The following is a 27,213-nucleotide window of genomic DNA, read 5'->3' as shown; positions in this document are numbered from 1 at the left end:
CACACACACACACACATTGAAATGCAAGACAGCATTGTTGAAGCAGATATCCCAGCAGGGTATCTGCCTCAAGCAGATTGAATGACTGAATTCTCATTACCACATCATTTTGATGCTATTTGGGAGTGGCATGTGGGCTTGAAATCAGTCATTCCCGCTTCAATCTTGGGAACTGCATTTAAATGTATTCTGTGTGTGTTTAAAGGCAGCAGAAGAATGAAAAATTCATACAGATGTTCTTTCTTGTATATTATGAGGTTATTTAAAACTATCTCAGTTTTAAATCCTAAAGAGTATCTTGAATCATCACTTCTGTCTCATTCCGGCTGCAGTGTTTTAATGTGTACTTCATAGTAGCCTGCAGATGATGACAGCTGAAAACAGTGTGCAGGGATATAAATCATGTTACCCAATTAAGGGAACTGTGATCTGTCGTTATGCCAAGAAAACATACACGCTGTTGTTGCCTACCAAGACTTCAGTATGGCAGCAGGAGCCTTCGAAACTGATAACATCTGGAAACAGAAGCGTGCACTTCTCTTCTTATATTTCCAGTAACCATTCATGTACGAACCGCCCATCAATTTCCTTCTGCTCAGATGACTATAATCACAGACGAATGCACACAGTTTTCATCTTTCTGAATGTCATTTCTTGGGAAGTATAATAGGAAGGGTTTGTAGTTGTGTAACTGCTATCAGAGTTTGTGGTTTCCTTCTGTAGCATCTCTCTTGTAGCTCTGGAACACACTTAGAGGAAGTTGTAAAAAAAAAAAAATGTGTCTCCTGAGAGTAGAAATGCTACGGCCGTCAGGTTGGATGAGGATTTAGAATACCAGGCTGGCAGGCGTGCTGCGGGGATCCCGTAGTGACAACTAAGCGCTCGCATTCTGACGGTTGGTAAAAAACAATTCGCATCTGGGCAGCACTGATGGCCCCACATTTGTCTGCTCGAGCAAGGCTCCTTCCAAAACTTGTTAACTGACAGAGGCCATGATTTCAGCTCTTGAGTGATGGTTCGGAGGCACCTGGGTTGGCAGGCAGGAGGAGGCTTGGAAAGATTAAAGATCTGGGAAGATGGCGTGTTGGTGTGCTCTGAATTGATGAAGGAACGTCTCCGGGGGCCTCGAAACACTGGGGACGGGTGAAGTGTGACTGGTAAGATGTGCGGCGGTTTCATTGCAGAGTCAAAAAGCGAAGACTACTGAAACAACTTGGATGTGAATTTTGACAATTTAAACTCAGACTTGAACTCGACACATCAACTTCAACATTAGCTTTGCATCCTCTGCTCTAACAGGGATTACTTCAAGCAAGGTTACGTAACTATAATATTGACACACTGAATGGTTTATTTGCGACACGCTTAAAAACAGTCGCACAAGAATAGCAAAGTCGTAAAGATTGCAAAGACATATTACTCACACAGCAATATCTATCTTTAGTTATCTGACATAAGCCTCCATAAGCCGGTCATACAAGACGAAGTAGGCGTGCAGCAGCAAGAGCATAACAATTGACTGAGGATGCATTTTATAGCTTGTGAATTCAGCTTTACATTTGTAAGAGAAAGATTGTGTTTTTTTTTTCTCAATTCGAAAAATTACACACCCTTGCTTAAAAACAAGACTAGATTCATGTCTGTTTATATAAACTCCAGAGTGAAATTTCTGGCTCTTTAGCTGCTAAACGATGCAATATGTTCACCAGCTACCCACCACCTTTGTTTTGTCTGCTGAGCAAATACAGTGAGTTTATGCCAGTTATGATTAGAGCGGCGAGACGGAATCCAAACGGCAAAGTTGCAGACTTTAAATATTGAGCTGAAAGATGCAGAAATAGAGCTGAGGGGAACTTGAGACGGTTATCTATGAGCAACCCCTGTTATACTGTACAGTCAACTGATCCATTGCTAATATAGAAATTAGATTTGTGTGGCTTTAGAGTACTAAGAACTCAACTCGGTTCGTCTAGACTCCACTCAGACTTCACCCCAGTGACTTGGACTTGCATTTCAACCTTGATGTTTTGTGACTTCACTGCCATAACACAGGATGTACTATTCTGCATTCACTTGACATCAGCAGTGAGGAATCAGTGCCTATTCTCTGAGGTGCGGAGCATCAGTGCAACAAGCACAAACACAACTGAGCCGAATCAATCGTCCAGGCATGAAACCAGTAATACAGCGAATGTTGGATCTTCAAAGCAACACATAACATTTGTAGAAGACATGTGAAACACGTAAACTCGCACCCCTAAGTTAGACATTCAGGTTCCTGAAGAGCTCCTTGAAGCACTTTCAGACATTTTTCCCAATAGTCATTTTAATGACAATAGCAATATGTCACACACAACAATTAATGTGTTAATTAGTTATTTTCTCATCTCACATGCCACCTGTGGAGCCCTCGCTCACTGGCTGTGTGACAGTAATGACCATACTCACCATATTCCTTTTACCGCCCAAAAGCTCGGCCTTTGTGTTTGCTCCACACTGGAGCGACACAGCTGTCTCTGCTGTTTCACTGTCTGGAACAATGCGGCGTCACAGGGGCCAGATTGTCCCTCCTAATCTTCTGGCAGGCGAAAACGACAACCACGATGAATCACGCTTTGGATTCAGTTCTATGAATAATAAATAATCACGGTCGCCTCCGAGGGAGCAAGATATGGAATTTCTTCTCTCTCGCTCCGAGGCAGTGACATATAGATATCTAATGCCAGAGCCATATGAGCTGAACACATGCTATAGGCTTCTTAAAGATACATTGTGTGCATGTATGCATCATACCAGTGGCGGCGTATTATGATAAGATTATGAATTAGGAGTCTATATGAAATAAAATGCCATTTGCGACCTGCGCTATTCCCTCTGTGATTGTTTGTTGGAGCCTCACTACTGAAGAGGCGAAACGGCATCATTTCCATTCCTTGTGTCCAAAATGAAATCATTCTATGGTTAATTTGGCTGCTGTTGTTGTAAACCTTTGTGAATATTCTTAGCTGCATGCTTGGTCTTGGAGTTTAGCTTAAGGGGGTAGTATGACATAACTTGTAAACACAGATAATTAGATCCCTCTCCGTGTCCAACTATTTTAAACGAGCCAGAGGAAATGCTTAGCAGTGAATTTTTCTCTGCAGTGCCTCTTCAACTATAGGTCATTGTGTCTCTGAAACTAGGAGTCCCTTTAGTCGTAGACCATTACTTTCCAATATTAGCGGTACAAACTGAATGAGCCTGCATCCTGGAGCAGGGCCCGGCTGTTTAAGTTTTGCACCAGAATAGGAAAACAACAAGAAAAGCCTCCTTCCTCGTCGTGTTTGTGTCCAAAACTGTCAGCCATCATCCTGTCAGACTCAACCTTGGGGCGTGAGCACGTGCCTCTGCATGTGTGTATGCTGAGGTGTAGCTGTAATTTAAAACACTCCGTCCCTTATCTCGCTACACTGACCTCCTTGTCATTGTCTTATGGAGCCGTTTGATCTTTTGTTTTTGTTGACCGTGATGGATATCGAGGAGGGTGAACTTTGCCAGTCCAATTGAAATGCGCACATTAAAGAACTATTGATTCTCTATTTTCTGCACACCATTTATAATTCTATGGATTACCTCTCTCTGGTAGCTGTTCCCTTGCTTGCTTACAAGTATACCACACTCTAGGGTGTTAAAGGCTGCTTTGTTAACTGCTGCAAAAAAAACCCCCACCTTGCTTACATTTTTTTGGAAGAATAGAGGATTAAAAAAGTCTTGTCAAAAGGTTCACATGAGATGGAGTGTATTCTGCACTGAAGCTCACCTTTTTTATCCAGGCTTTGCTACTTCCTCACAAGAAAGCACTCATTTTCCCCTGAAAGCTTTTTCTGAGATCTATAACAATGAATTAGGATCACATGCGCTACTGTTGCGGAAAATAGGCATGTAACATTTTTAGAAATGAACCGATTAATTACGAGACGTGTGTCTGAATTCTGATGGAGCTGCGTGCTCCGTCCCTGCCGCGCTCGTGCTGAGGGCTGATTCTCTTTTCTTCTCCTATCCGTTTCTTGATTAGGCGCCAAGAGGGGAAAACAGCTGCTGTTGAAACAAACTGTTGACAGTGCATGGCGGACGCAGAGTCAAGTCATCTACCTGCCTCGTACCTTTTGTTATTTATAGAGCCACTCGAGCCGTGTTCTCCTCGAGGATATTTCTTTGCAGTGACTTTAACTGTCTGCAGACCAAACAGAGTCACAAATGGAGGTCCAAAGGGCTCCCTCATCCCCACCCTGCACGCTTTAGTGCTCTAATTCTATCAATGCAGTGCACACACCCTATCCAATTAGGCCGTGTAATGGGATTGCTGTGTAGGGTCAAGATCTGCACTCATTTCTCCCGTTGAATGCCGTCAACACAATAGCTTCCACTTGGGATCAGACCTCCCTCTTTCTCTCTCTCTCTCTCTCTTCCTAAATACACACTTCACTGTCTTTCTCTCTGTCTAGCTGTGTTTGATGTTGTAATGATTCTGCGGCTCATTTTCCTCACGACTCAGCAGCAGTTTTAGGAAGATGTGAGAGGAGATGTGAGAGGAGAAGCTCAGCATCGTCTGTCATCTCATTAAGTTCGGCAGAGTTTTCTATGGCAGGGTTTAATGGTGTCAAGGGGGAAGTGCCTGACAGTCAGGAGTCAGGGGAATTTTAAAGGATCTTTGTGACTGTGGCGAGTGGTATTTCACTCCAGTCAGCCCAGATGTGTGAGAATCCCCAAAATGAGAAACTTGTACTCACTGAGATTCATTTTCACCAGTGCTTTATGGCTACCTTATCTATCTAGCCACAACCCAAACTAGCGCTGCCAGCCCTTCCTCTCATCTTTACCCTAATACTGACTCCAATTTAGTCAGCGGACACACTCAACGGCATATTAGCTGCCAGTTCCTTCAGCTCATCTTTATTTTTACTCAGCGTGCACTCATGCCAGGGTTAGATAAGCTTGTGCCAGTTCGTCAACACATTTCTTGCCCATCTCGCTCCCTTTATGACAGAAGTGGGCTGTGACTAGCAGGCTTGTAGCTCCGGGGAGCGTTAATGGAGCATCCTGTCCTCATTAACCACGGCCCTGCCCAGGATGCTGCCCTGTCTCCATGTCTGCCCTCGGCGCCTGTGGGCAGTACAGTGTAACCGGCTGCACACGTGCTCGCACACGTGTGTGCACATGTCGAGACCCCGTGGGCAGGATGGTGCTGTATTAGCCTGGAAGTAGATCAGGGAGGAAATCCCAAGGCGACGAGAGGAGCATCCCTGCATTTTGCATGCTCAGGACTTCTGTTCCCTTCAATTAATCACAGTTCAGTTCATCGATCTGTCACTGTAGAACTTTGACATCTACCCTGGGTCACTGTTTCCCTCCTTTTCTCCGGGGAGACATGCCTTAAAGAACATTTTCCTTTATTGCTTTTAATCTAGGTTAATCCCACTTATGATTTTTACACTACAATACATAACAGAGACTTGGAAAATCCTGGCAATCATTTTATTTTGTGCATGGCTCTGGATTGGTCCCAGCCCAGACATTTAAAAACACGTCTCCAGCACACAGTACCAGCTGTTTTCTTTGTGGCGTACATTGATAAACATACTGATTCTTTTGCTCTTTTACTCCACCTCTTCTATCTCCCAGAGTTTCTAATTAACGCCATTTTATGCAAACTCTTAATATCATTCACCTTTTTTGCTGGAGGCCTTTTATTATCCAAATTACCTCGCTGCACAGCTCGGTTGTTAGTTGTAGCTGAACGGAATCCTATTAACCGTGTTGTCAATTTTTACAGCAAATTTAAGTCATTGCTCACTACAATTTCTTGGATTGCTTCATTTTCCATTCAGCTGTTCCCCTAGCTTCACTCGCTTTAATAATTGCCGCCAGCATACACAAAAAGATAGAAATGTGTGCTTATGTTGCCACATCTTCACGACTTTCATCCTACCCTAATTTATAATTCATTCTCTGCCACATGTAGTCATTAACAGGGCTCATAGTAATGGTGCAAAGCAGCTCAATGGCATAGTTGGTGGATTACTGCATGTGTCTTTTTCTGGCTGCTTCTGAGAATCAGTCTCAGTGTCGAGGGTCTGGATTCAGATTCAATTAGAACTGTGGACCAGGACAACACAAAACCTTTCAATTTGGCACAGAGCGTAGAGATGTCTGCACTATAAGTTGCCTGCATTATCATTTCATTGGAGCATCACTTCTCGCCTAAATGCAGTTGTCTCATGGATATATGTACTAATTGAATTACTGGTATAGAGGAATCAATGGCTTCTTGAGAGCGTTCTTTCTTAACTTGGCTTCACTCTCAAGAAGAGAGGGACATTAGTGATGTTATTCACTTCTCACAAACGGCACAATAGGCCTCCTTTTTTTACAATAAACACATTCAGGTAAAATTATACTTGTGATAAATTAATGCAGTGTCTATTCTAGCAGGGTTAGTGAGTGTTGATTAGATTGTTTTACACATTCAGTGCTACATTAGAATTTAGGCATGATGCTTTACTGCCTGAAAAAAATAAATATTTCCTCTGAATTAAATGCTAAATGTGTTTGACTTTTTCTGTGTGGTGCCGAAGCGGCGCAGACAGAGACGAAGCTGCTGTCGGCACTAATCTTGTACCTTGTGTGAATTAATTTTGACTGGATTTGCTTATACGCAGGTTGAGCTGAATGCAGGCGGTTGCTGGCTGAAATGACTTTGAGTCCACAAGACCTCAGACATTTCCTTTGGCATCAAATATTCCCTTTGAGAGCCCAGCTAATAGCTCAGGTTGCGATCGAAACGCTTTGCTCCGGTCTGAGGTCGCTGGTCCCAATTCATGTTAAACTACTCATCTCTATCTCAAGGTTCAGTTCTATTTTCTGTACAATTTCTATAACTTTATAACGTAAATAACTGGCAGGTGTGTTAAGGCTGGAGGCCAAATCAAACATGACATTGGAGGCGAGTACAGAAACAGTCAAAGTGTCACCTCGATGATGAGGCATCTTTGTCATCCCCGAAAAGTGTTTTCTGCTCTCCTCGCACTTTCCTTCACTCTCTCTCTCTCTCTCTCTCTCTCTCTCTCTCTCTCTTGCAATTTTTTTTATAATATCATATAAGCTGGTGTACAAGAATTCTTGTCTTTTCAGTTTACCAGGCACCTGCCTGTTTTGAACCTCTCTCTGGTCGTTTGGACTTTGGATTTCCTGCCTGTCCCTTTGTATTTGTTTGTATTGCATTGCTGCTTTTGACCCGCCTCATGATTCTGTAAGCTTTTGTCCCATCAGTTGGTCAATGGTTAAATTACTGAACTGTGTCAGTCTGCCTAGCTGTTTGAATTTGGCTCCTGGTTAGTAGTTATTGGTCAGTTTCAGCTGTCCGGCTGCAACTTTACTGCTTTCATAGTGTTGTTTTAAAATGCAGCGGACAGCTGTAAAGCGCTGTCCACACTCAGCACCAAACAGCAGACACATACAGTTAGCGACTAGTAGGTTAGGTACTAGTAGGCATTTAGCAGCTAAAGAGACAGATCTTTCCCTCTATCTCAATTTGGCACGGAGCTTGAGATGTCTGCATTATAAGTTGCCAGCATTAGCATTCCATTGGAGCATTACTTCATGCCTAAATTGATTCAATACAGTTGGCTCACAGGTTTATGTACTAATCGACATTAAGGTATAGAGGAATCGGTGGCTCTGTTAAGAGCTTTCTTTCTTTACATGGCTTCACTCTTATTTCCCTCAGGAGTCGGTGGAGACCAAAAAACAGAGCTTAAAGAGAGTAAATATTGGACGTGCATTCATCAGGTGGACAGAAACATGACTCTCAATGAATGATGATGTTGCTCCGTAACTGCTGTAAGAAGCTAACAAGTGATATGTCAGTGTTCACAACTCAAGTGGCCAAACAAGTTATTGCAGATTTAAGGACTTAATGGAGAGATATTTAATGGGCCTTGAGGTGAGATTGTTTTTACTACCGCATTGTCAAAGGTCAAGAATTGAACATTTTGATTTAAATCAGGAACTACCTGATCCAAAAGTTAACAAGATTATGAACATGCCAGCTTTCAGTCCTTGACTGTCTCTGATCCTCTGTCCTGTGGACACACTTTGGTGTGTACCGAAGATGCGTTGAGGCTTAATGTTCAGCCCTGACAGACAGGTGGATGTGTCATTTTACAGACCTACTCGGAATGGAATAAAAGAATAATCATAGCGTGTTTTATCGCTGTCTATCTTTTCAGTAATTTTCTGTCCATCATCTCAGTTTATCTGTTGTGGTTTAAATTCCTTCTCCGTCTCACTCTCCTCAACCGAATGCTGATGTGGCTCCAAATCTCTCACTCCGCTAATGTCCATAGGGAGATTGATGTTGCTCCTATTTTCTGGTCTGATACTCAACAAAGCGTGTGAACAAAGCCCAATCTTCCTCTCCCTCTGCTCTCCACTCCTCTCTCTCTCTCTCTCTCTCTCTCTCTCTCTCTCTCTCTCTCATGTTTCTCTCACTCATCCTGATAAATTATGCAGAGTTTTATGGGGGACTAATTGGTCCACTTCAATGTGCGGATCGTTAATAAACAACTTGATGCAGAGAACTTTGTGAAGTTATTAGTAGACTGTTAATAATGTGATGTTGAGTGGTAAACTTTTGTTCCCTAAGCTAGTGATAAAGTAAAACGGCAAAACAAATAGCTTCGATAACTACAAGATAAGCTGCAAGACAGCTCAAAAATAATACCACCACCATCGTAACTCGGCAATCAGTCGGCACTGCTTTGCCCTCGAGGCAGTGTGTGCCAGTTGACTCTGCCTAGACTTGTCAGCAGAGTGAATTAGGAAATGCAGTTATGTTTGGTAATATTGTGTGACTGGAGCTTTTGCAGTTGTAAGGGGGTTTCTGTTGTCGAGAGAATCACTAATGATGCTGTTATCTGGGGCTCGAAGCCTGATTAGCTTGACGGATGGAGCAGACATTGGCAGCATGAACTCTGCTTGTATGTGCATTTATGTGTGTGAGGAGAGAGGCAAGGAGTTGATGAGTTTGTGGGGGTGGGGAGTGGGGGGAGACTGATACAGAGAATGAGACACACACAGAGTCTGATGAGGAAAAATAGGACCCCTCCTGCTTTTCCTCCTCCTGCCCTTTGTCAAGCTCACACTCCAACACCAAACCACTGCAAAGGAGCCATGGAGGAAAAAAGTGAGCAGCCGTCGCCAGCCTGCCTGTCAGCCCACCGATGTGTAGGAGGAGGAGGAACACATGCCTAATCTTCTTATCTCATCCAGCTCTGCCTTTTAAAATATTTAGTTATATGTCTCCTGGTTAGTGGGAGGGAGGCTTCTGTGTGAAACTAGATTGAGAGGAAGAATGTGACAAGAATGAAACCAGTCTGAATGAGATCAAAATGTGTGTGTGTGTGTGTGTGTGTGTGTGTGCCTGTGTTGGAATGTATTGTCAGTGACCAATTATTGACCATATGCAGGGGGAGTTGTTTTGTGCATTGGCCTTTTTTTGTGTATGGATGTTGTTACTACCTTCACGACTGTCCTCACCAAATAAATGAAGGCATTGGTCAATTGTTCAACTTAAATGAGCCAAGATTACATTTTCCTGACAAGTGACCTTTTGTGGGTGTGTGAATAAATCCTGTTGTCTGTCAGAAGCGAAGAAGAATGCTTGAGGTCATTATAGTGCCACCGTTTCTCACCAGAACACATCAAATATATCCCCGTTGCCTAAAAAAACCTGCATTGTTTACATCCATGTTTGCAATCGAGTAGTCTTCTTCTTTCTTGCCTTTACTGGCGCGGTGCTGTGTTTCTCTGCACAATACCGCCAACTGCCAATCGCTTAAAGCATGAAACGGGCTGCAGGAATGTGTATCCTGTCACCCGTGCACAAAATAGAATCTAAATGCTTATGAGAGTGTGACCTCCAACCACAGTGATGTAATAGCGAGATGGCAGAGTGCAGTTCGAAGCGTTCAGCTGAAGGCGACGTGAAAGCATCTTTTGCTTGACGTTTTCAGGTAGCTAGTATTAGCAGGACAGCTAGCAAGCTAATAATCACGTTACATGGATTTAATTCACTCAGCAGAGTGACCTAAATCCAAGAAAATTTAAATAATAAAAATTCCAACCAACGAAACAATAGCCAAGATGTGAGGGGTGCGCTGTTTTGTTGTTCAGCTCATGGCAAGTCATTGTTTGCAGACATAAGTGGAATATTTAGATGTGACTGTACTGTACTGTCTATTAGAGTATCCATGCCAAGCCCTCTGGTTAGAGAGGGGCCTTTGTGGTCCTGAGGGTATCAAGCCCTGTGTACCAGAGGACCTCTATCTAAATTCAACAGCTGCTGCTGAAACCATTTGTCCCTCTTTCTTCTTTCTTTCACTTCCTCTTGTTAAGTCATTTTCCTGCCTTCAGTCGATTACCTCCCCTTCTGTCAGCCGTGGTCTTGATTGTATTTCCTTCTTTTTGTCTTTCTGTTTTTGTTCCTGTTTATGCTGATTATATGTCTAGATTTTTCTACTACAGCTCAGGCTTGTTTTTCACTGCCAATTATTCTCACAGTTTCTGGTGTTTTTAATTCTCTCTCGGTCTATCTGTCTATTGGTCTCTCGCTATTTGCCGGCAGCCCACCACCTCTTTTGTCTCCTGGCAGACAGACAGCAGCAAATTGCAGGCTGGACGGGGCATGTGGGTGTTTGACATCACACACAAAGCTGAGGGCCATGTACACTTTCTGCATGTACAAGCATAATTAAATATATTATGTGCACGTGTTGACACACACACACACACACACACACACACACACACACACACACACACACACACACACTAACTAAGAAACGTGCTCCCTATTCCAGCTTTCGACATCAGCACATAACTGAAAAGACATTATTTAAATTACACAATCAAACAAACCTGTTCAAACCGACAGGCTGAGAGATGGACATGCAGATAGAGAGCTTACAGAATGTCTTGTACATTTATGCTGTTATTATTTTTATACAGCACAGGATCGGATTAGTGTTTTAAAGGTGGAGCCAGTGGAACAAACGATTGGCAAAGGGCTGTTTTTCATCCTGCTTATATAACTGACTCATTTTATTCACCCCAATGAAGACCACATCATGATTTCCCCCCCCCCCCCCTGTTGTTTGGTGTGGTTTGCATGAGCATACTGTGTGCACATTACAAATGACTCATTGGAAGCAGATTCAGCCCTAATCAGGTCTGATGGGAAGCTTGTTTGTACCTGCAGTTGTGATTACAGCACTTGAAAACAAGAACTAATCAGTTCAGCTTATTAAGAAATGGAGGAGAAATAATATTTTAAATTGAAGATTGGATTCTGCCAAACTGTCTCCGCTGTCACAAACAAATTATTGTATGCAAAGCTAGCACTGAGAGGGAGGTCATTGTGGAAATGCCAACACTCAATGTCTCACATTGCAGTAATGCTGCCTGATATTCAGCTACAGCTTGTGGGAGTGGCATAAATAGCCTTTTTCTGTTTTACTTAGTGACTTTTCTTTATAAAATAAGTTAAACAGAAGCACTGAGTGGCAGGAGAAAAACATCGATTTTCTTGGCAGACCAAATGTCAAGTCTCATCTACTAGCTTTATGTTAATATATCAACTCAATATATTGGTCTCATATATATTTACTTAAGAAAGCGTGGAAAAAGGTTTAACTATTTAGATAATCTTTTTCTTGATTTTAGTTGATTTTACATAATAGACAGCTAAACAGCGTTTAACACCAAAGTGCAGTGGCTAGACTGTGGTTAGGTTAAGCTAACTACCGGGATAGCCACAGCTAGCCTTAGCGAAAGCTAACTGACCACCACCTTTGTTCCCTAACTTAAAAGTACATTTTTTCAAGCAGCTTCAAGCAGCAACAATGTGTTGTTACTGCTCAGTCTAAAATATGGACTGCCCACAGGTAAACACTTTTAGCTCAGTCAGCACCTTTGCCGTTGTTTGCACTGTTTGTGCTGTCATGCTATCTGCAGGTTCAACTGTCGCCATGTTGAGAGCTGTTTGTGGCAGCAATTCCAGCCAACACGGACTGAATAATATACTCTGAATTCCGTTTATGTCTTATTTAATAGTAAAACTATTAATGCCATAATACCACATAGTAAAAGCATTCAGCATTCAAATTTGTATTTCAAGTGGAGATTCAAAGAGATTTATTATCCACACAATGTAGTTACATTTAGCCAACGTTACTTAGTGTCTGTTTTAGGAGGAGCTTTCAATTCTAATATAATGCTGGATAGTTTATTGAATAATAATGCATCATATTTTGTTATATTTTGCAAGTCAAATCTAAACCTGCAGGGTAACATTTATCCGTCAGGTAAATGTAGTGGCACTACAATGTTTTCCTTTGAAGTAGAAGTATACACTAAGTAAAGTTAGTATACAATTCAGTTACTAATTATTTAAGGTCTTGCCTTTGGGGACCCTTGGTAAGTTATTTTTGGGGTAACATTACAATGACATAATTCAATATTTTCATATAAACATCATAATAAATCTATAGCTGTTTTGGGCCCTTATAGTTGGGAGCCCCAGGCAGTTGCTTACTTTGCCTAACAGTAAAGTCTGCCCGTGTGTATTTTTTCCTGTGAACCAGAGAGTATTTCACTGGTGTATCTGACCGTGAGTAGCCACAACTTGGGTATGTGTTGCAACTATGGCATGGCAGGTGTATTGAAGCGCAGTGTTGGGTGTGAAGTTGTCTGTAAGAGCTGTTCTTGAGAAAGCAGAAAGCACTGCATTAGTGTAAATAATAACACTTTTACTGTGACACATTATGTCTTGTGCACAAATTGGCAGAAAGGCCTACAAAGTGTTAAAATTGTATGTGACTACAAAACCAGCATATGTGCTTGTGGATTGAAAAAGAAACGTGATCGACTGTGATTTAACATTGCAAAAGATTATGTCCTTTAATGCCAGGAACAGACCTTATTATTCGAGGCACTGTTGTGTGCACAGGGATTTTGTGTCAAGCTTGTTGTTGAATGTGTCATTTAAAAGACTGAGAAGCAGCGGGGCCCATATGTAATACTTTGAGGTGCAGGGGATTATGGGTGTATTATATCCCAGACCGCTGGTGCAAACATAATCACAGTTTAGAGCATCCTCCGGAGTTGTATGGCTTTTAAGTAAAGGGCAGAAAAATGTAACTTTCTTTATAGTATATTATGTAACAGTAGAAAGGATTTGCATGGCAATTTGTGAGCAGAGTAAGACCAATAAAAATAAATAACAGCAGGATGGTGCAGGACTCACAGAGCTTGTATGGATTTAATGACCTGCTTATGCAACGCGACACTCCCACTTTCTTCTCACTATACAATCCTCTCGACAATAAGGATAGAAAATAAAACTGCTGGTTTGTGGCCAATGTACAGTATATCCTGTTCATTATACAGTACATCCACATTAAATAAGAAACTCAAAAGATGAAGTACCATTTAAAAGGTCTGCAGCCTTTCTGTAGGCGTGACCGAGACATAGCTAAGTCACTTTTCTCTGGTTCATTATGGGTCAAGATCAAAAAAAGAGCTCCAATTCTGGTTGCGTTATGTCCCCCGCACTTTTTTAATAAGTCTTACTTGAAGTGAAATGATGCAATTTGATGGAATGCACATTTTGACAATCAAACAAATAAATCGGGGTGTCTGCATGGTTACGCGGTTATGACCGTCTTGGTTTGTCTGGGAACCTTTTGTTGCACGTCATTAACTGATCTCTCATGTTATTTTCTCTGTCTCTCTTGACTGTCATGCTATCAAATCATTACAAGTATGCCTTTAAAAAAACGAAACGAGCTAAATTTATTTCACTGGCTTGCATGGAAAAGTTCAGAAAACTTGTATAGAAATGTTACATCATCAAAATCGGCATACCCTACATGTCAATACATGGCATTAATGCTCAAAGTGTTAGCTATGCAACCAATGCAACATAAAGAGCAGAGAGAAAAAAATTTCAAGGTTAGATAGCCTCTTCTACAGTTGACGTCTGCAGGGTTTGTGGGCGGTGCAGGCTGTCTGCAAACTGCTTCTGTGAATTTTATACACATATGCATCCCTCTAGCCACCCACACACAGTGCTTACTAGCAGTCAGACATGTTTTATTTAGGAGACTAGACTGCTCTCAGTCACTATCTTCAGCACCAGTTCTTGGCTGATGTATGACTTAATATGTTGTACGGAGTGGTTGACTGAATACCTGAGCGAACTGGCTTTTGATGTGTGCTGGTTAATTAATTGGTTGAGTGGCAACTCAAGTCTGCGTGGGTTCATTTAGTATATCTCAGGTTGGCTGTGTGATTTGTTTCATGGCTTATAGTCAGTTGGTTGGCTGACTTGACTAACAGGCTGATCCGCTGTCTGACAGCCTTGTTTACTGACACAATGATTCAATAAAAAAAAGACATTTTTCCCCTCTTTCTGTGTTATTATCTTTTGCTGTCTTTCCACATGCCATCGCTGGTTTCAGGTCATGTACTTTCTTCTGCACTCTCTGCATTTCCCCTCCTCTGCTCTACTCCTCCACTCTATTTCTCCTCTCCACTGCATCACTTTACTCTTCAAGTCCTTGAACGCTGCCTGTAATGGCTTCACCTCAGATGTGATCTCTTTCTCTGTCTCCCTGGGGGTCGCACAGCCTTTTGCCCAGCGCTTCACGCTGCACCGCGTTCATTCAAAACACCCACTGTCGCTCAATACCACAAAATACACACAAATATAATCAGACACAAATACAGGATGCATACCATTCAAAGAACGCAGATGGACCTCTGTGATATGCGCAGCTATTCAGGGCAAAGACCCACAGCTGGACACAGCGTCCATTAAAATAAATATTGATGTGGCACTTTTTTTATAGTGGCAATATGGCAATATAATGTTTTAGTGATAAGCATGATGTGTGAAGCCGCCGTCGCTCTCTCTAACACACCCATGTGGTCTCTGCTTCTCAAACTTCCCAAGTTGGATTTAACAGGGAGTCACAGGGGAGGATGAGGTGTTGACAACAATCTAAAACGGTCTCTAAACTGTCTGTGATGTCGTGTAGCTGACTGCGTTTGTGTTGTTCTTCACAGGGGAAGTCCTATGTGTTTGACCAGGTGTTCCCCACTAACACCACCCAGACACAGGTCTACAACACCTGCGCCAAGCAGATTGTCAAAGGTGAGTTACATAGACGGGGTTTCCTTTTTTCTTTCGAGATGCATACGTGACTTAAAAGCTGAAAGAGAAAGCCAGTGCACCTTGAATCAACATTTCTTTGGGTTCCTCTTACCAGCGCTGTCTGTTTACGCTATTTTCACTGACTGCATGCATTAACAGCTTCTTACAAGGAGTGCGAAAACCAATTTCCATGACATGATGTGGTCACACGACTTACAGGCATGAGCATCGACATGCACAGATAAAACGATGCATGCTTATCAGAGCACAGTGGGACCGGCGTATCCAGAAGTCCCTAGATCAAACGAAACCAAGCGAGAGACAAATCTTTTTTCCTCCATCCCTCCCTCCGTCTACCTCTTTTCTACCCTCCGTCTACCTCTTTTCTACCCCTATTAAGGTGTCGTTTTTGTGCTCACGTTCAAAGTGAGTGTGGTATTCCATTCAACAACTCTAGATGGAGCATGAAAGAAAGATTGATTTGGTGGGAGAGATTACTTACAGACTGGGAGATTACCAAGTAGGCCAAGGAAAGACAAAATAAAAAGGCGAGATGAATCGCTGTGCAGGGTTGGAAAAATCCGAGGTTAGGGATGCAGCAAAATGGAGGAATGGGATTTGAAATGTGTCAGGGGAAAAGGGTAACGGAGCAAGGCCAGAGAAAGCTGGTTTGCAGACACATCCATGTTTACACTTTCTCTCCTTTTTGGTCTTTCTGGCTGTCAGTTTCTCTCTGTTGTGCAGCCTCTCACACTCTGTCTTTCCTCTCTTTCTCTTCTTTTCTGTGATTCCCTTTCGGGTGGTCTCTGATCTTATTTCGGCTGTCTTTGTATCCAGACAGATTCTTAATTCTTTGTTCTATAATGTGTCCTGCTCCGTTCTGGTTCTCACTATAACCAGTGAGGTGGTAGTGGAAGATATGTTGCTGAGCTGAGAGCTGTAGTAGAGTTGTGCTTTAAGTTGCAGTGTAGAGTAAAGGCAACACAGTAGAGGAGGAGAGGGGAGGAGAGGGGAGGAGAGGGGAGGAGAGAGGAGGAGAGAGGAGTAAAGGTGCCTCTGTGTTTTAGCTGAAAGCCTTTATGATTAGTCTGTGGTCAGCTAACCTGTGGCAGCCAGAATTTTAGGGTGAAGTGTTTTTCTTTAATCTATGTTTGACTTTTACCTTAGGGGTTTTTATCAGATTGTGTCAGCAATATGACAAACAGCAGTGTGCTGTTAACCTCAACTGGTGAGGACGTGTTGTTTCCACTGCAGCTCCTATCAGATGAGTGGAGAGAGAGAAAAATATATCTGTACTTGCTTGGTACTTCACTGAGTGCCTCCTGGTGAATTTAATGCAGCAGGTATGATGTTTTTTTTTTTATTGTGTACAGCCACAGAGGTCATTCAGCAACTAACCAAGCTTGAATGCCATTCACCTCTTAGTGATCACACGCTTACTGTGGCACAGTCTGATCTGTCTTTGAAACAAAGGTCAAAGAGAACTGTCTCTGTGTATGTGCTGTTCTGCCTTCCTGTCTTGTTGTTTACATACCTGGCTGGCTGAAATCTGAAATTCTGTCAGATGTATTCTTTGGTTTGGCACTCTTACTGCCTTTTTTTCATTTTCACATTTTTTTCTTCTTTCTTTAAAATGCTCTTTGCATCTTTTTTTTTTAATTATAGATGTGCTGGGTGGTTACAATGGGACTATCTTTGCCTATGGGCAGACTTCTTCTGGAAAAACGCACACCATGGAGGTACAGTATCATTAAATAATTCAAAAGGTAGACCACTTGCTGTGGGACACACACACACGACACACACACGACACACACACGACACACACACGACACACACACACGCACACACACACACTTGTTAAGTGTATATTCTCATCTGCTCTCCTCTGACTTCTCCCTCCATCACTGTCATCGCTCACTGTCTTTTTTCCCAGCCTTTTGTGGGCACTAACCTCCTTTACAACTCTCTCTGGGAAACAACCCTGTTCCCTTTCAAGTCAAAAGCCTCTCTGCTCTCCTTTCTTTTACTATTTTCGACACTTAATTCATCCCACACATGTTCTTATCGCCTCTCTTTCTTCTCTTAGGGGAACCTTCATGATCCCCAGGGAATGGGAATCATCCCCCGGATCGCAGAGGACATTTTTGAACATATATTTGCCATGGATGAGAACCTAGAATTCCACATAAAGGTTGGTGTGAATTTCCATGTGTGGCTGTTAATGTATGTATTTGTGCATTTCTCACTTTTTACGATTTTTATGATACGTTCAGTGGGAATTCAAATTGGGCCTCTGACGTAATCCACACATGGATGGGCTGAGTGGATGCAGCCAAGCATCAATAAATCATGATATATAAACCTTGATAATCCTACGACAGTTGTTGGGCTTTGTGCCTTTTACACAACAGTCTTCTGATAGTGGATAAAACCTCGCCGGACCCACTGGATGACAGATTACTGCGACATCATTTTGCATATTTGCACAATGATTATCCGTTGCATCATTTCTCTATCTGTATACATTTTTTCTGTCCGTCCTATTTATTACAAAGATTACCCGCCACATGTTTTTTGTCACATGTTATGTGTTTTTGGTTTTGCTACAGGTCTCCTACTTTGAGATCTACATGGATAAAATCCGGGACCTGCTGGATGGTGTGTTAATGCATTGAACACATGGCTTTGAGACAGTGAAAACACAACTCACATGTGTTAATACTGTACAGTTTCCTTGCAGTACACAGTTGACAATTTCAAACTCTTATAGCTAAACCTAGATGCATAATGGATAAACAGTGATGTTGTCATGAAGGGTGTCAAAATCCTATTGTCCGCTCACTGTATTTCTGCCAAAATCATTATGAGAAAAGAGAGGCGCTGAGGGAAAAAAATATGATCATGCGATATCAAGTGATGGACTTCTTTTGCACTATCTTTCGACCCTGAGGCTACATACACTCCTACCTTATTAATGGAGGGTGTTGGCGCTCTATGCAGCTTGAGAGGAAGACTGCAGACATAACTCAGGGCTGATAAATGTACTTAAACATGGTCTGTGTGCTTTGGGGGTAAAAAGATATATGTCTTTATTTACAGCTAAGATTATATTGTCCTAAAAATAAGCAAGAATTTAACATCAATCAAAAGTAAGGCAGTAAAGCTAAGAGCTTTTTATACTCAGCAAGTAGGTTTAGTGCATTAAAAATACTGAGTTTACATCTTACGGTTTTTATTACGAAAAACTTACAATACTTGTACTTAATACCTTTTTGTTTGTTTTAAAAGTTATTCACACAGAAGCACCACAACATTGTAGTTCATAGTCTTATCACTGAGATAAATAACCAGTTTAAAATGATGGAGAGGCCCGGACAAGAAGCTGTAGGCAGCATCCTTGTGATTTCATCTTTAATCAAGCCAGAGTCAGTGGTGAAAGTCCCCATTTGTATGCTGGGGAGTTACAGCTATGAACAGAAAAAGAGTCGACGGCAAGCGAGATGAATCGAGGCACAGATAACAACACCCCGTGGAGGTATTTGGGAAGAGAAAATGTGGCTGTTGGGTGATCAACCCCACAAACACAGGCACTCACAAGCACACAGTCTTTAAGAAAAAACAACCTCCACCATACTGTGAAATTTAATCATCATCAACAAGACAGGACTTTCCAATGTGAACTGTGAATACACAAATTTGGGCCAGTAAATGGTTTTGCAAAGAAAATAGCATGTTGTTCGTTCACTGACAGGCATCTGCTTAATCTCTGTGACTTTGGCAAAAATAGTTCAGTTCCATGAAATACATTGGTAGCTAGACACTTGTTTTCTCACACCACATTAGCAGAGTCTGACTCACAAAGGGAACATAGTCAGATTGGATTACATTTAAAAACACATATTCGCATGCAGATGCTCATTTGCGCGCACACAGAGATAATGCTTTGGGTAACACGATGACCTCTTTCCCTTCCATCCTAGTGACAAAAACCAACCTGTCAGTGCACGAAGACAAATACAGAGTTCCTTATGTGAAGGTGAGTCATCAGCCGTTTGACATGATTCAGTTTGATTTCTCTCCCTACACTGTGCAGATACCCTATAGTTATGAGATATATGCTTATTATTAATAAGCTATTCTTTCCTAAATAAATTGTGTTATATAACTGACAGGATGATCTTGATGCGTGCAGTAATTTTGGTTTCTTTATGACAGTAAAGTTATTGGATCATATTGTAGCATCTGTCCTCTGCGTTGCACTATGTAGACGGTCCCTGTGCAATTGCCTCACAGCCGGCTGCACATAAGAGACCATTTTTATGTGTCCAGCTTGGACACTTACTATAGTTAGAAAAAGCCATCGTTTGTGCTGCTTGTTAGTTTGCTTGGAAGTACGAATCTGTGAATATCTTTCCAACTTTACCGAACTAAAATAGTTTGAGATTCAACCCACTATAACATGGTGAACTGTAGTTTTCACGCTTTTCTTTTTGTATGGCTTAAACAATCAAAATATCATCTGCTGTTAGGTGGGTTTTGTTATCATTTGACAGAGCCAGGCTCGCTGTTTCCTCTTGTTTTCAGTCTTTGTGCAAAGCTAACCGGCTGCAGCTTTAAGTGGTGTACATTTTTTTCGTCCAGCTTTTGCTTTAAAGTTTGAGAATACTGATTTAAAGTAAAGCAAATGTCTTTTGTCTCCTTTGTGAGACTTATGTGTCTGTGGGCGTTTCTATGTGCAATTTACAATGGGTTCTGGATGTGGGATACAGTGTGTTTGTTGGTGCGTGTATTGTATGTATAGATGGTTAATTTGTGTTCTTCACAGCACAAATGAATGTTTGCACGTGTCTTTCTTTCACTAAGGGCTGCACAGAGCGTTTCGTCACGAGTCCCGAGGAAGTGATGGATGTGATAGATGAAGGAAAGGCCAACCGACATGTTGCTGTCACCAGTGAGTTACATTGTTGATCTTCGCTATGCTTGTACACTCTGTCAGACGTTTCATGTCGGATAGTTTTTTTCACACAGTTGCAAGGTACAAAGGTGAGAAAAGTATGATGAGGTGCTAAGGGAACATCTCTTTACAAGTCCATTTCAGGAAAAATAATGAATTGAATGACATTTTATGCAAGGAGTCTGAATAAGAGTCTGTCTCTCGTCTCCTCACTTTATTCTTTAGACATGAATGAGCACAGTTCCCGCAGTCACAGCATCTTCCTGATAAACATCAAACAAGAAAACGTGGAGACGGAGCAGAAGCTGTGTGGGAAGTTGTACCTGGTCGACCTAGCTGGGAGTGAGAAGGTAGGACAACTGGGGAATTTTCTCTAAAAACATTAAAAGTACAATAGAGCTTTGCACTGCTATACACTCTCAACATTCACTGTCAGCAGGATTTTGTAACTCTGGGACCAGGCGTGTTTCTCCATCTGTTTTCAGACATCAAAGAATCAGATAATCAATGCAGTGAAGCTCTGAACTTAACCCTTAAAGCATTTTAATTAAAGCACTCCCTTTATGCTACTGCACTGAATTTTCATTAAATTCTACATTATAAAGGATCTGTGTTAGAAGGCTTGGTTTAGTCTGTTGCTGATGTAATGTCAGGGTTAGTGTTTGCTCACTTTGAGGAATCCAATTGGTTCTGCTGATGGAGACAGAAAATAGTTTTCTGAGAAATAATAAACTATTTTCATCAGTACAGATAAGCTCTAAAAGGGGGTTTTGGTCGAGATAGAGGTCATGTTGAGGGGAGCCACAAACAACTAATTGTCCCTTTTGTTTTAAGGCCTTTTAGGTGAAACTCGGTGGTGAGTCAGCTCGCATCATTGCACCATCTATAAAACAATGAAATCTCCATGTCATAGGTCATGCTCTAAAAGACCGAAGGCAGAAAGACAGAAAATACATTTAGAGACAGGGCTGAACATGGTCCTTGGCTCCTGGCTGTAGTCTAGTGTTGATGGTATTGATGCAAAATATAGAGTAGTGTGCGTTTAGAGTATAGATGGTCATAACGTCTGTATAGATGCTGTAGGCAGTCGTTTGTACCTAATAAGTGCTGATGGTGCATCTGTAAGTCTTGTCTTGATCATCCCTGGGGGTGAAAAACTTCTTAGACTGAGACAAAATATTATTGACTGAGCAGGACGCTGGTGCATGCTCCACAGAGGGCTTTGATAAGACAACTCGCTCTCCTCTATAATTAAGCTCCTCATTGTCTTGCTGTAAATAATTGCATCCCGTAACGATTATGACACAATGTGGTGTGACTTTCCTATTAAAGTATGTCTGGCATATAGCTCCTCAAACACCTTCTGACAATTTACAATACAATGCAGAAATGCTTTTTTTGTTTACAGGTCTGTAATTTCATTCCTTCCTTTTGTTTCCCAAAAAGAAATGCATGTCATTTTGCTGTATATCATTTTCACATTTTTGCATGCTTAACTGACCTGCTGTGCACTAATTAAAAGACTCTCTTGGTTAAGCTGGCAATGTATTATTATTGATTAATTGGAAGTGTACTTACTGAACACACTGTCTGCATTTTTACATAGTTATTACCAGGAACCGTCTTATGAATTCATAGTTACAAATCATTCTGTTCGTTAAACTAAACTACAGGACCTGTAAAATATAACATTGCAGGAAAATAAAGATGGTTTTCCCACTGACTTTTTTATTTTTATGCTGATAATGTACTTTATAAACCAATTCCTGCTGTGTGTGTGTGTGTGTGTGTGTGTGTGTGTGTGTGTGTGTGTGTGTGTGTCAGGTCAGTAAGACGGGTGCAGAGGGAGCAGTGCTGGATGAGGCCAAGAACATCAACAAGTCTCTGTCGGCCCTGGGGAACGTCATCTCAGCCTTGGCCGAAGGAACGGTACGGTGGAGAAATTCTCTGCAGGCTTTCTTATCTATCCTATATATTCCCATACCCCCACCTTAAAGGAGTAGTCGACATTTATTGGAAATATGCTTATTTCCCTTCTTGCCGTGAGCTGGATGAGAAGATCGAAACTGCTTAATCTTCTCATCTAATGTCGACCTGTTCCTTTAACTATATTTTATTAACAATAAGAACAATCTTTTCATAATATTAGCACTACACAGAGGTAAAAATAAGGTTCTTACTGAACATATTTCTGGGTTTTGCAGAATCCTCACATGTTGTAATTCTTGTCTTGCAGTTGATTGGATGAAAGTTGCAGTGACATGTTAGGTAGTCTGTCCCCATCTTCCATAAACCATAACGCTGCTGCAGCTGGTAACCTATTTCCATATTTTACCAAATTTAACCAGCGAATTCAACCACTTGATGCATTCTGCCCACTCTATACTCCTTCCAAGCTCCGTCGTCGTAATTCATATATTCAGCATCTCTTATTATATAACTCGGAAGGCTTAGGGAACTCCTCATAAACCTACTGGAAAAGCTCACAGACTGTAAATGCCTCACAAATCTTTCATAAAGCAACCGGCATTCAGTCTTTGTTCATCGAGCAAGGACACCATATTTTTGAAAGCGTTCCAGAGGTTAAAAAGGTACAACTGTGAATGATGCAGCAGATGGAGAAAAAACCTCTTCTTTCTTTGTTCTGGGCTGATGCTCACAAGACATATATTTAGCTTTTAAGAAGAAAGGCATGTGCACGGTGGAATACCGTTATTCAGAATGTCCTCCAAGCTCTTTTAATCGCCTTCTATCAGTCTTATTTTATGCCTGTCCTCCTTCCTCTCTTTATGTCATTGTAGAAATCCCACGTGCCGTACCGTGACAGCAAAATGACTCGCATCTTGCAGGACTCCCTGGGCGGGAACTGTCGCACCACCATGTTCATCTGTTGCTCTCCCTCCAGCTACAATGATGCAGAGACCAAATCCACGCTGATGTTTGGCCAACGGTAACATGCTTCCATGCTAAGTAGCCATGGGCTGCTGCACTGTGTATGTCTGTCTTGCTCAGCTGCAGCTGTTAGGGGATCTTTTTCTGATGAAATGTGTACAACTCCGAAATACGGTTCACATATTACCGCCCCCAACTTTGCTTCTTTAGCGGAAGGGTTTGTGTGTGGTTCCTGATCGTGCTGGGAATGCTTAAAGAGTTGTTTTTGTAATCTTAAGGATAAGCTGCACTTGTAGAAGCAGAGATTTGGTGTGCTTGCCAGCTATCTGTTCCTTTTGCTCACGGTCCACTCAAAGAAACTCGGATAGAAAGATCCTGAAAAAGCCTCCTTATCCATCTCCAGCCTTTTTCCTCTCCCAATATATTCTTTGAATAGTGACTGACACAAGGGTGTTGTTGGTTGAAATAAATAATGCATGACCGAGCAAAAGGACTGACAGAATCCGCAGCATTTGACTTTAATGAAGAGAAGGCTTGGTCTCTCATCTGTCAGCCGCAGTAGCTATTTAACACCATGATTGATCTTTCTTAAAATCAATATACTACAAATACTATGACATGATATTAAACAGATATTTGACAATCTGCATCGAGTGACGATGTTGTTTTATAAAAAGGTCCACAAATGTACAGGTTTGATGGTCGGATTTGGGTACACATAAATTAGCCATTACTGCTTTGTTCAACATTAACTTTATTGTCCCCTGATGTTTGAGCATCAGCATTTCACTATCTTATTATCTTTGTTGCACTAATATCAAGGAATAAATGAACAAGGACAACAGTGTTTTCTCACTGGAGTGTGAAATTAAGTGATAACCACTGATGTGAAATTCACAGCCGTAGCTGAGTGCTTTGGCTGTAGCATCATGAATATTTCAACTCTGCGACGCCACTCATTTGCGTCATAATTGAGCAATGAATACAGTACCCTCATCCTCTTATTAACTGTATGCCTGCTATATGTTGATATGGTGAATATGTTTTATATGGTTTAAGGTCAGAAGGGTTTTGAATTATTGCCTCAGTTTACCTTCCTCTACCTACTTGCACCATCAAACACATTTGTCTGAAACCCAATTTGCATACCAATTAATGAGATGCAAGCCCATTTTCATTGAGCAGCCAGGGCTGAAATACCCTCGTTGACAGTTCCTCTGTTCTCTGCCTGTTCTCTCACACACTTTATTCCCCCTTTTCTCTATCTTTTCCTCTTTCTCTGTTTTACCTTGCATCCGTCCAATTAGAGCCAAGACCATTAGAAATACTGTATCAGTGAACCTTGAGCTCACAGCAGAGCAGTGGAAGAAGAAGTACGAAAAGGAGAAGGAGAAGAACAGGTCGTTGAAGGAGACTGTTCAAAGACTGGAGACTGAGCTGAATCGCTGGAGGAACGGTAATACTCTTACTGATATCACGCTGGCAGCTCACAAATACATGGAATATTTTAAGTCTTCTGCCAGAGAAGAACTTGTTGCCCAGGCATTCAGACATGATCAGTACCTTGTGCAAAGTTTCTATTTTTAGCCACACATATCTCAACTACTATTGGTGTGATTGCCGTACAATTTGGTACCCACATTCATGTCCCACACAGGATGTTTTGTACTCCTTTCATCTAGTGGATTTTTTATTTGTCCAATACTTTCGTTAATGACCAAATATCTTCAAAACTAATGAAATTGCAACGTATGGCCATCCTCAGCAGTAGTTAAGAAGTGAAACTAAGTATGGTAAACACATCTGCTAAGTATCAGCATGTTGTCATGGTCACTGTGAACATTAGCTCAAAACAAAGCCTCTCAGCTGCAAGAGTGGCTGTAGACTTAATAATTAAATAATAGTTAATGACACAAAAGGAATGCAATTAGGTACAGTTTGAAGAATGTCAACTAGGGCACTAAGTAATTACTTTAATGTATGGAGAATGAGATCAGCTTCCTGTACAGTGAAACAATAGAAGTGTAGTGGTCCCCTATAGAAAACCCTCTACACATGGTGCTTGTTCCCTTTTCATGCATGGAAGAGCACTTACTAAGAGGAATACAAAAATTACCAGCCAGCTAGCCTGCAGACATGATTTTTCAGTCCACCTAAGTGCAGATTTAACCTCATTTGATGTCATCTGAATACATGCCAGTGGAGATATGAGAGGATAGCAGCCAAACAGACTTGCTGGACTTGTGCCCAAACACTTGAAAATCCCTTTCTGGTCACCTACTGCTGGCAACTGTTATTCAGACTTTTACACTTTATATATAAATAAAGTATAGACTTTGTATAATTGGATTCCCTTCTCATTGTGCCGAAGGCACGAAGTGCTGGAGGCTTTATTTTTTTTATGAATCCTTGTGTATTAGTAATCGTCATGGCAACAAGGGCTAATCACTTCTACAGAGAAGTCGTAACTTTTCCCATGTAAGCACACACATACCTGTGTAAGTTCACATGCAAAAAACCACCACACATGAAGCACTGAACACAAACAAATGTACTCTTAATTACAAGCACGCACACACGTACTTCTAGGCATCGTCTCCTGCTGGGCTGTAAGTCAATCTTAATGTCAATGCACTCAATGGTAGTGATGGGCTGACATTCAAGCCGTGTAATGATTCTTGTCTGATTTATTTCTTGGAGAGCATTCTCTTGGTGTTCGACCTGAATTTAAAAACGCTGTAACACATCTCTATTGAACAGCTATCAGTGAAAATTATTCCTTTAACTGCTCCATCCCTCTGTTACCCTTCTCTCTCTCTCTCTCTCTCTCTCTCTCTCTCTCTCTCTCTCTCTCTCTCTCTCTCTCTCTCTCTCTCTCTCTCTCTCACCCACACAACCTTTCCCTTCACCATCTTCCTGAGAGTCTCTCTCACAATTTAGTACTTTTAATTTCCTAATGTATCATTTTGACAACATCGTTGCCCCCATCCCCCCACCTCTGCTCCCTATACTGTTGCCCACCTCAGGCCAGGAACTCCCTGAGACGAACACTGTTGAATTTTTAGGTCAAGGATGAACTTGTGTACAACTAGCATACTGAATTTTCTCACTTTTGTGCATTTGGCGGCTCTCCCGCAGCTCATTTATGGCACAGAAATATCTGAAACCTGAGATATAAATGTATTAATGACATATGCTGAAGATAAATCCACTAATCCCTTTTTTATGCGTTAATCCATAGCGGAGGATTTGTCAGAGATAAGACCATCGCATTTACAAAAGAAATCCAATACTGTGTCTCTCGTCTGTAGGCGAGGATGTTGCTGTGTTAGAGCATCTGAACCCAGGATCGGAGGATGTACCCCTGGTGCCTCCTGAATCTGAGGAGCTGCTTCTCGACATCTGCAGTCCCTGCAGTCCTTGCTCCATTGCCTCCTCCATTGTGGTTCACATCTCTGCGGAGGAGCGGCAGAAGTATGAGGAGGAGATCCGCAAACTTTACAAACAGCTGGATGATAAGGTGAATGAATGGATGCCGCATCAGGAGCATTTCTGTTCATGAATGTAGAGCTGGTAACACTCAATGGATGTAATGGTATGCACACATGAACACAAAGAGCATATCATACATGTATTATTCATATTAATGAATTCAGGATCAGACACATAGTAGTGACTAATGTTGTACCTCTTGGGAATACAGGTCAATGGGGAAATAGTAATGTTCTACACTAAAAAGCATTAATGCTTTGATTTATTTAACACATCCCTGCTCATGTATGACGTGCTCCACGGTATTGTAGTGTGTAAATGTATTGCTTTTATGAACAGATGTTCCCTTTAATATGCAGAACCAGTGGTGTATCAATTTAGTTCAACAGTTTGTATTTCCTTTACAATGCAGGCATATCTAGGTGTGTTTACACACTTTACAGGTCAATCCATGCATACATTTTTCCCCATGGGGTACACCAACTACAGTAGACCTGATGCAGGATATTCTTTTACATGTTATGCGCATTTATACACAAAACATAGCTGCTGCATTTTTTCTAATTACATGTAGTGTTTCTGGTTGTAGGTGGCATTGAGAGAGGTTGCTTATGCTTTA

The 27,213-nt window shown here is 41.6% G+C and overlaps 1 protein-coding gene across 1 annotated transcript in view; it reads left to right on the top strand.

Moving 5' to 3' along the window:
* Positions 1–27,213, top strand: part of kif5ab (kinesin family member 5A, b) — a 58,586-nt gene that overhangs the window by 1,533 nt on the left and 29,840 nt on the right. The window contains exons 2-12 of the mRNA XM_068712368.1: positions 15,166–15,253; positions 16,919–16,992; positions 17,343–17,447; positions 17,866–17,914; positions 19,237–19,292; positions 20,120–20,207; positions 20,436–20,560; positions 22,035–22,139; positions 23,012–23,160; positions 24,410–24,558; positions 26,414–26,622. Coding sequence (XP_068568469.1) covers positions 15,166–15,253; positions 16,919–16,992; positions 17,343–17,447; positions 17,866–17,914; positions 19,237–19,292; positions 20,120–20,207; positions 20,436–20,560; positions 22,035–22,139; positions 23,012–23,160; positions 24,410–24,558; positions 26,414–26,622 — 1,197 coding nt within the window. The remainder of the gene's footprint in view (positions 1–15,165; positions 15,254–16,918; positions 16,993–17,342; positions 17,448–17,865; positions 17,915–19,236; positions 19,293–20,119; positions 20,208–20,435; positions 20,561–22,034; positions 22,140–23,011; positions 23,161–24,409; positions 24,559–26,413; positions 26,623–27,213) is intronic.

Source organism: Cebidichthys violaceus, unplaced genomic scaffold, assembly GCF_023349555.1.
Source record: "Cebidichthys violaceus isolate CVI_PGR_0920_01 unplaced genomic scaffold, fCebVio1.0.p SCAF_17, whole genome shotgun sequence".
In the NCBI taxonomy this organism is placed as follows: Eukaryota; Metazoa; Chordata; class Actinopteri; order Perciformes; family Stichaeidae; genus Cebidichthys; species Cebidichthys violaceus.
Note: the sequence above shows the minus strand (reverse complement) of the source record. Positions and strands in the feature narration are given on the sequence as shown.